Consider the following 10,329-nt stretch of genomic DNA (forward strand, 5'->3'; position numbering starts at 1 on the left):
CTATGTGTCGACTAGCCGCTGTTGGGCAGAGAATGCTAAGAGAGTCGCCAATAGAGCTATATGTAGCTTCATTTCTACAGGTTTAATGTATAAACTCAGTGCTTGACTGGTCTCACAGCTTCTTCCTGCCGCGAGCTGTTTGCCGTACATGTAGGACACTTGCATTTGATTCTCTCCCAGTCCAAACATTTCTTCATACCCGCATAATTGTTCTTGCTGCTCTCGATTTTTGCATGCGTAGCTCAAATCTAAAAGCCTCTTCTTCTGCTGAAGCCACCAAATGCCGTTCTTAGTATGGACTTTGAATGCTTCTGCTTCTTTCTCCGCATTATCCGCCGTTTGTCCACTTGCCATTAGCTGTACCTTCTGAAGAAACCACATGCGTATTTGTATAGTATGTGTGCCGTACATACGCATGGCTGTAAGCACGGATACGCATGCACTGCATCATATGCGCACCACGAGTATATACACATGCCATCAAGTGGGGTGGATTGAGCAGTTGGAAAGTCATGAAGGCTCTTATGAGGCGAGAAGTACGGGCATACCAAAATACTACAGGTTCACATCCCGTCCACATTATATATATATGTATACATATTATGTGTGTGCGTGTCTTGGCGCGTTGTCCAGGCCACCGCCCCTTGCAATCTGTTTGCAAACGTTTCAACGTGCGATGTAGAGCCTGCGCCACGCTATAAATATGAAGGTTCCAGGCGAATCACGGTTTTCTTGTCCTGCGGGCCGCCTGCCCTATTGTCTAGGCTGTTTTATGCAATGGAAGCATGGCGTACCTTGCTCTCTTTGAGCTCGTCAAGCCACTTAATGTATTTAGGATCTCCTTCAACAGGGTTGGCGTCTTCTAGATTATACTCGCGGTCCCTCTCATCGTCAGGATGGAGAGATGGTAATTTCCAAGGGGCAACGAGACGTTCAAGAGTCTCGAGACCGTAGATAATTTTCCCCTCGACCTCAACATCTTGCCTTTGCATGCCGCTCTTGAATTGGCACAAAAACGTATGCACGCTTTAAAATTGCGATGGCCACACCAGCCAGGGCAAGAAGTGTACACTCATCTGGGTAGAGCACTTTCCGGAAGTGAAAATCGGTCCCGATTTTGAAAGCAGATGTTCATAAGCACATCAGCAGATTACGCTGTGTACTCACAGGCGTGCTTGAATGTCCGCATAAATGCAAGCGCCCTTTTGTAAGAATACACATATATATGTAATCGCAGCTATGAAGAACAATGCCTATATATATATGTATATATGCTACTTGCACAGAGCCTGATACCTAGCGCTGCACACATGAATAAAGGTTTCAATGAGCGCATGTGCAAACGCGCTCCCTATAACCTACTAGATATAAGCAGCTGCATATACTGACTTTAGACAGATGCTTACTTCAAGAAATTCGGGGAAAACTTGTCTTCGGATTGAGGGGGCTGATTCCGGATCGACAGTCACCAGAGTGCCAAACGACATGGCTGCATCCAAGTAGCTCTGGGCCAGCTCTAAGAACGTGGAACAAACACAACAATTGGACCACAATGGCATAGTCCACGCGGCATGCAGGGGTGTATACACACATTTTATATGCTCAGCTAACGTGAACTCTGCCATTAGAAGGAGAATAACTCTTTGCTTACCTGAGGTTTTTGGATCTAGGGGATATACAGCACTGGGAAACTTTTCTAATGTACTTTTCACCGTGCCAAGCATTTCGTCATAAGTCTCAGCTAGTCCAGCTCCATCAAGAAGATCTCCTTCTCCTTCCTTGTTAAGGCACTGAGTGACGAGCGGTTCGGCAACTGGAAACAAATCTGTAAACAGGTCCCAGTTGTCTTGTTCCAAGCAATAATCAGTCAGAATGCTGCATCCCTGCCGACCCAGTGTCGTAATCCACCCCAGTAAACCCCCCAAAACCAGAAAAACTATCGCCACCAGCACTAGAGAGTTCCACAGAAAAGCGGAAAAGCAGCCGCCGGCCTTGTTTCCGCGGAAAAAGAGACAGAGAGTCCACAAGGCAACTAGCAACAGGATGAGCAAGTGCAGGGCAGCGTCCACTCGAAGTCCTATGCCAAGCCATCGCAATAGCTTGGAAACAGTTTCCTCAGTGCTGGACAGAAGGTCTGTGGCGTTTAAGAAAAGCTGTCTAATAAGGTCGATAGGAAAGCTTTCGGCAACGTTTAGATCTGGAAGCTGAAATTCAGTAAACAGCTTATCCACGTGCTGCTGTGGCTTGAGCCCCACGATTTTGGAGGCTGAAGTAATCATCGCCGTTGATGCATGGGGCAGGCCAACATTAGAGCTTTCGGAAGGGATTCGTACTTGGCTAGCCTCGCACCAGAGAGACTTATGGAACGCTCCTGGAAGACTATTATTTGCCGAAAGAGCTATGCAAGCACTTTTAAGGCTTTCCATGGCTTCAAGCATGTCTCTCTCCAGACTAGTTACATCCAATGCGTTCGATGCGGATTTTTTCGCCTGTTCCAGAATGTTTTCGGGGTTGGCCTTATCAAAAAGCAAAGCCAAAGCTTCTACAGTATCAGTGAGCGGAAGCAGGCCTGCAAATGTGTCGAGCTGTGTTTTCGGATTGTCGGCTTCATTTGGTTCCTCAGGTTCCATGGCTATCGGCTTCGGGCTTTCAGTGTGCAACAGTACTTCACTTTCGCCGCCATTTGGTGCCAATGAAGCGCTACCCCGCAGCATTTCATCAGCAAAAAGATACGTTTGACAGTACAGCTGCTGTGACCCTGTTACTCCGCGGCCTTGGTAGTAAAGAACTAAGCTGCTCAACACTATTCCTGCCAAGGCTAAGGCAACTAATACTGAAGCCCAAACAGCGCGAGAAAAGAATCTGAGTTTTCTAGCGCAGCGGTTGATGCAGCAGCAAAAACGGCGAAGTGGCTTGCAGCAGAGCTTGGGGAGGCAACATAGAACGTATATAAGGGCTACAAGGACGCCGGTGACAATGGAAAGACCGAAGAGGTAACTGCTTCTTATGACATCACCTAGGCCTCCATTGCCGCGCAGATAATTGTACAAGGCCTCTGGGTCAGATTGAAGCCTTAGCATCGTGCCGAAAAGGCCTTCCATCCACCCGGTCACATGTTCCATCGCCTCAGAGCCAACCTTGCCGAAAAGGCACACCACAGTCAGCTCTATTCACACCCATGCATCAAGCACCTTTGTGAGAGTTGCTTTTAAAAAAAATTGGGATGCTTATTAAGTTTCTAAGGAACCAGCACCTCGCTAGTCAGTCTTGATAAAATCTCACTATTGTGCCTGCAAAAATCCCTGGAAGCTCACGAATGGCTCTAACGTGTCGAAAAGGCCAGCTCTTGTGTCAGACGTGCACGCGCTTTGCATTGCTGCGTCAAAAGTTTCTATTGTTGTCGAGATGGGCTCTCTTGGCTGGTCCTGCTCTGTTGGGTCAGCAGGATCAGCGTTACCACCCTCCTCTGTGGGGCCACTATGCTCCAAGTCACCAGCCTTATCTTGTACCTGTGGTTTCACCTTGGTAGAACCAGGTAGGGGACTTTCACCTAGGTGATATTCATCGGCAGACATGCGATTGGTTTTGTCTTGCAGCAAGTAGGACAAGTCAAGTGCCCTTCCACAATCTGCCTCACTTTCTGCTGCAAGTGCGCAAGAACCAGCAGATTTACTAAATCCTCGGGGGATATCTGGCTACTCGGGTCTCGAGCTCCCAATCATAGCTTGCTGAAAAGTACACTGGCTGTATTCTCGCTCGCCTTGTTTAGAAAATCTATCTTGGAAGCCTAAACCAGTCTTTTAAGCGTTAAAATGCACAGTTATGAGTTAAGATAAGGCCTCTATTCAGCAAAACATTCTAAGTTTTTTCCACTTCAAAATGATCATGTGCGTTGAGTCCATGAGTTTGCCATCGAAACAAAGTGCTTCCATCAGTGCTACTGATAGGGGCAACCAGTAGTACACTCATAGATTCGGGCTTGACTTGAGTGTTTGCATTTACTTGTTTATCTGCTGCATTTTCAGGAAAACTGTAAGCTTCAATGCTAAGTGCAATGAAATATTCCATAGGTGGGCTTACCTGGCAGTATTTTGTGCTTGTGCATTATGCAGTCTGCATTAATACTTGAAGCCCTTGCTATGCCAATCAAGACAGAGAGGACTAAAGCTCTTGCAGTTGTGTGCCCTGTTTGACGCAGAGTAAGAGGGGATTGGGCGCACCCCGCGACGCCTGTTCTCCGGGACAAAATCATCTCCAGAGTGCCACAATGCCAAATCTAGCAGTACTGGAACTGGAAGCCGTGCAATATAGCTGGTCTTAGCGTTTGAATATGCACAGTGCTGGGTTGAGAATAGTCCATAGCATATTCAAGGAGATGGTATGCAATGGATCGGTAATCATGAGAAGATTGTATTTGAGATATTGAACAAGGGCTCTACGAAAGCAACTTTACTAAATTCAGAGCAGAGAAATACTTGAATAGGCTAGCAAGAGTTTCATGCCTGCTGCTGGTCTGAGAGGTCGGAGGCGTACAGCCAACAGAGCATGTCCGAGGTACATTTAGCGCTGCATGGTCAATAATTCTTTTATTATTGAATAACGAGAGATGCGAATAGGTTTTCCTAGTGGCTTTGCTAATGGACAGTTTTTTGCCACGTCTATCGATGCAGAGGGTGTGGAAGTGCAAGCCAAGGAGGTTCTCCAAAATCATGTTCAGGTTTACTTTTCCATGGATCGAAGTGCCTACTTATTTACGATGGACATATCTAGTTTTACGGAATTGGGTGGTTTCGGGTGGCTCAAGCTGGCTGAATAGCCGTTGTGCGCATGGTAGGGGCAGGGAGGTGAGTGGACGCTGGACTGGTGACCCTCATAGAATGAGCCGGTTTATCAGAAGCGTTTTTTGATGCACTTTGAGCCGTAAAATGTTAATATTTCTTAGCGTCCTACGATAAAATTTTAGAAGTTCATTCCAGCAAGGTGGTTATCCACCAACACAGATACCAGAGGGGCCGGGTGTGTCGGCTTCGAAGCAGCTACTGCGAAAAGGTTTTGCTGGTCTGTGCACAGTCTCTAAGCATTATGCAAGCAAGGCTTGACAGTCAGCAAGACAAGGACTTGCAGCAATAGGCTGTGTTGATGAGTTGTTCTAGTTATGCGATACATGATTTACACTACGTGCCTTCAAATAGATGAGCCCCATGGTGAATAGGGGAGCCAACACACGCTGCTTTAGCTGGTCAATTCTCCTGAGCTGCACTCTACCTACACAGGCGCAACCAGGTGCTTTACACTTCTTGGAGCTTGCTGCTCGGACTTGAGTCATTACTCTCCTACCCTTTAGCTCACAAAATGCTGATGTTGGAGGCAATTACTCCTTCTGAGGCGTCCTTAATACCTTCGAAGTCTTGTTCCGCCTTGAGTAATGACACACCGAAGGCCATTTTACCGAATAAAACTACTGACCGAAGCCCGAAACAAGCGACTTTCCGTGAGAGCATGGAACATATGAGTTACCGAATTTCCCCAGGCGAGAAGACAACCTCGAACTCTAACGGCTTCAAGGACATGCCACCGTTTTTGCAGCCTATGATAAATACCCATTCGCCCTGCCACAGATGGCCTATGCACTTACCTGCCCTAGTAGAGGCAACCAAAGTAGTTCTAAAGGAACTCTCTGGAACAGCAACGGTTAGTGCCTTGGCGAGCTTCCCAGTTCCATCTACCGCCTCAACTACAGCCGGCGAAACTGAAGCAAAGGGTGTAGAAGCTGACTTTAACGATCTTGAATCTAGGAAAAGAACAAAGTTTCTTGGGACAAGGAAAGAGCCCCAATTTGGCCCAAAGTCGGTCAAGGTCGAGGTAGCAACAATAAAATCACATTCACCCTTGAATCCTATTAGGAAAGCAGATATTCCTCTAGCACTGAAACCCCTTGGATATTTTACCGATGGAATTGCGGTAGCTGTGACAGAGGAGAATGCTTTGGCAACGCAAGAGCCCACAGAACGTTGTAACCCACACCCCTTACGGGAACTGCTGGCCCCTTCTGATTCTGGCTTACTGCCAAAGACCCGAGCAGATTGTACTAGAGTAGGTGCCTTAGGCAAAATATGGAATGGTTCCCCAGCTGCTGAAATTGTTGCAGCTCTCGGGGAGTCGAGTCTGCGCCTGGCGACTGCAGCGTACGAGGGCCTTGAGAGCAGCCCTTCAGATGTTGGAGGGAGCAGGTGGCAACCGAGGCGGGGTGCGGAAACTCGTTTTTCGGGTAATTCATATGCCAAGCTTTCCCTTGTTGATTTGCCTTTATCTCCAAAGGCTCCTTCATCCAGAAGACATTGTCGTGCCACCGGACCTAAAGGTGGTATGCGGCCTTTTTATAGCCCTCCAGTCAGTAGCAAGAGGCACTCACGGATCTGTCAACGCACCCCTTTAGGTGGAAGAGAAACGAAAGTGCCACCAAACCCAGTTCGAGCTTCGTCACCGCAGTATCCCACAATTCGCCTAGCGAGGTCCGCATGCCAAAATGAATTACCACCAGATAAAGGCCGGTGCCTCAACGTGCAGAGGAAGTACAACATAGACAGTGGTTCTCAAAAATCCTCTTGTGTGGAATCGATCAATTTTCAATACACGGGAGAGGTGCCCGCTCACAACAATCCAGTTTGCTGTTGTAACATGAGGAGCCTATCTGCGATGAGAAACACGAGTAGTGCTACCCATTTTCGGAGCAGTGAGCTCAAGCAACAAGAACGTGAAAAATGTGTGATAAACTTAGCTACACCCACACCGATTGCCTCCAATGCATCATCCTTTAGTCAATCTGTGCGAAAAGATTTCGAAGGCCAGGGTAGGTCGCCAAAGCGGCTTCCGCCAGCAGGGCTAGGGCGACATGACCCGATTACGAGCAAATACTATGCCACTGCCGCGTCCCAAGCAGAGGGCGAGGATCAGTTTTTAGCCTTGCTGCAGCAGTCCCTAGGGATTCTACAACGAGAGGCCTCTCGCTGCTTTGCCACGTCCCAGGCCAGCATGAAACAAAAACTCTGTGTGGAACTACAGCGCGAGAAGCAGTTGCGGTTGCGGCTGCAACAGGAGCACCAGCATGCAAGTGCTGCTGTTTGTGCTGAGCTTAGTTCTATGCGAGAGCAACACAAAAAGGATCAGCGGCGGCTAGAAAAACTACTGGTTATATCTCTTAACAGAAAAGAGGCACATGACGCTGTCTGCCTCCTGCGAATGGCCTGGAGAGGGTGGCAGCAGCAACGTCGGCTCAAACGGAGGCAGAGCCAGCTTCAAAAGGTTCTGCAGCGGCGCTGCGTGCTCCTTCTTCTACTTCGAACATTTTCTCCATGGAGATCAGCAACGATAAGGCGCACTCTGGTGCAGCAGCAGCAAAGAGCACATCAGATGATACAACATGAGACGGACCGCCTAGGCCAGGCCCACTTGGAAGGCATGCAGCAGCAACAACAACAGCTGGCACGGCTTCAACAGCAATTATCAAGCGAAACTCGGCTTTGCGAATGTTTGAAGCAGAGCTTAATTGCGATCGCGGGTGGGGGAGCTATCCGAGGGGCGTTTCAGGGAGCTGTCAAACCAACGGCTTCCATAACGACGCCAGTAGCATCGGAGTCATTGTCATCTGGGATATTTAAAGGAAAGAGGCAGCAGCAACGCATGCCAACTGAAGGTATCAGGCATAAGCAGACCCCATTAGCTGTGGTTGGAATGAATGTAAACCTCGGTGACCGGCGGAATCAGGAGCAGCTGCAGGTAGGTCACAAGACACTGGAGTTCAATGCCCTCCAGCAGCTGCCCTGCTGGAATTGGACTCAACAGAATATGGGATTTGGGCATTTCTCATCACCAAGCACTGCAAAGAAGGCAATTTCTGGAGCCATGAAGTGCCCCATGGACACTCGTGGACGGCGTGTCAAGTTTATGGATGAGGAGGCTCACCAGCAACACCAAAAGCAGCAGCCCCTCACCAACCCGTCTACAAAGCCTCATTATGCCGTACACCTGGAAAAAAGTGATGCGGTGTTAGGATGCTCCAGGTGGGCCTCTGCATGCTGGCCCCGAAGACAAGGTTCTTCAGACTCAATAACCTATGGTTCCGCTCCCACCGTTGATTGCGATTGTTGGGGGTTGCCTCTTGGCACAAGAGCAAAGCCAATTACGACAAAATCACCACAAAGCCCTGAATGGGGCAATTTCATTTCAACGCATGCTTCCGCTCTTCAGGACGCCAGGACAAACGAAGGGAAGACAAACCATGAAGGTCATGAAAACTTTTTGTTGAGGGTGCTTCCATGCAGCCCGTTCGGGCTAGACAACCAGGCGCATAAGGACAGAAGGTGGACACCAGCAGCATAGTAATCTCCAGCTGTGCGAGGCTGCTAAGTCCCTCTCCCAGCATAAAAGGCTTCGATTATATGACACTGTTTTTTTCCTTTAAATACAACAGTACCCGAAGTACGAAAGCTGTCCTCAGCCGCAGAAACCACGGGCCGCCGAGCGCACATATATATGTACGTAATTACTTTTACGTAGGTCTAAAAGTGATAGTTTTGCGCGTGTACAGCAAGGGTGTACACAGCCAGTAAAGGCCGGCCCCCTTCTTTTCCTCTTTGTGACGCTTAGAGTTCTCAGCCTGTATATCCAGCACATCGCAGTGGAGGTAAGCAACCAGTTCTGCCGTACCGCATACACTTGAACTGGTTTACACCTAGGGCTAAAGCATACTCTTGTGTTAGTCAGGGTACTTAACATATTCATGTTGCGTCCTCGTTCGTTGCTGGACAAACTTGACTATGCGTCAGCGCATAGTTTTTGCAGCAAGGCACAACCAGGGAAGTGTGGAACTAGCAAAAGAAGGGAAGAGGAAATACACTTATTATAACGTGCAAATCTGGTGCAATAGGTCGTACATTCCAGAGTGAGTACCTGGACCGGGCAGAGCCTCTCTTTATGTCTATTACACGTTGCTTCAGCTCCTACTCCAGCTATTGCATACGAAAGGTCGTACGCTCAGTACCAACGTCTATCATACACAGGTCCGCCATATGTAGGCCAATAAACTCTGGAAAACAAGATGGACATAGTATGTAAAACACATCACAGAGTACTCATCGCAATTTTAAATGGGGCTTTATGGTGCTATCAGCTTTGTCTGTGTTTGGTAGCTCAAATACAGGCAGCTGCTCTCCCGCTAAGAAGAGGGCCTAGAAAACTAGAGCGCAAAACAACAGTGGACTTTTTGGCTGGCTACACACGAAAATGATCAGCTTCATAGACTTGTAATCTATCAGGCTGTAGCTAGGATCACAATCAAGGGGAGACGCAAATATGCCTGTCGAAATTAATGTGCATTTCTCCTCTTCCTATGGCAGCTCATAGCATGCAACGTGCACATCCCACTCAATGTAGTTTTTATTACACCCTCAAGAAGTAAACAGAGCAAAAGTGGTCAATCGTTCTTAATGCTGCTCACAGTAAAGAGCATCATGATGAATGAAAAGCCTAGGTGTGTATTGAGGAGTACGGCGATGCTAAATGCTTTCTGCACTGTTTTCTGACACATTTTAGTGAGGTGTCGAGCTCTAAAGTACCCCACCTTTTACGGTACAGGTGCGCAGTATCCAGGACTAATACACATAGTTCTAGCACAAAAGAACATTGAGTCACCCGAAAGAGTAAATGAAGACAATAATACGCAGTAATTATCCTTCTAGGTGACCTCAGCCTATTTGAAACAAAGTTCTGTAGCTCAGAATACTGTGAGAAGACCTTCGAAGGCCATGGATGCCATCTACAAAGAATACAGATGTAATATGAAGTGGCGTGCTATTCATGTACTGCATTCCAAAGCTACGCTGCTACTTTTACAGGCTTTCTTCATCTTCTTCAAGTGAGGCTCAGGGATGCGCTTGATGCGGGGCCGATGAAGCTGTTTGTCGAAACAAGAATCTAACTCTTTGAATTCTTATTGTGCCTGGACACCTTTATAAGCAGACATCGGAAACATTCGGCCTTCGGATGGGGCGATGCGCAGTTGAAATACAAATGAGCTGGAGTGGCATTTAAATCCACAAACAATTTTTTCAGCTCTCAGCCCAATTAAGATTTTTTTCTCTAGTGACATGTTACAGCTATTTTATGATGTAAGCCGGATTGATCGTTGCGTATTTGAAATTTTCTTTGTTAGTTTGCTAATAGTTAATACCTTGTATTACAAGTTAGGTTGCACGCAGCCTCTAAATTCGTCGTTCATAAATTTTTAAACCGTAAAGGCAGGACAGCTGAGCTCAGCCAAATAGCAAAATG

At 47.6% G+C, this 10,329-nt stretch overlaps 2 protein-coding genes across 2 annotated transcripts; one reads left to right on the top strand and one right to left on the bottom strand.

The window, feature by feature from the left end:
* LOC34617414 lies at nt 1-4,068 on the bottom strand. Its single transcript, XM_026335091.1, has 7 exons — nt 3,874-4,068; nt 3,368-3,695; nt 2,672-2,833; nt 1,652-2,605; nt 1,407-1,516; nt 795-998; nt 1-366 (listed from the first exon to the last, which is right to left on the bottom strand). Exons 1-7 carry the CDS (start codon nt 4,066-4,068, stop codon nt 1-3), a joined length of 2,319 nt encoding a protein of 772 aa, XP_026190876.1.
* A 1,284-nt stretch (nt 4,069-5,352) lies between these two features.
* LOC34617413 lies at nt 5,353-8,379 on the top strand. The gene has a single exon (XM_026335093.1). The coding sequence runs from the start codon at nt 5,353-5,355 to the stop codon at nt 8,377-8,379; it is 3,027 nt and encodes a 1,008-aa protein (XP_026190878.1).
* Nucleotides 8,380-10,329: the final 1,950 nt, after the last annotated feature.

This window comes from Cyclospora cayetanensis, unplaced genomic scaffold (genome assembly GCF_002999335.1).
Source record: "Cyclospora cayetanensis isolate NF1_C8 unplaced genomic scaffold, CcayRef3 CcayRef3_contig_6, whole genome shotgun sequence".
NCBI lineage: Eukaryota > Apicomplexa > Conoidasida > Eucoccidiorida > Eimeriidae > Cyclospora > Cyclospora cayetanensis.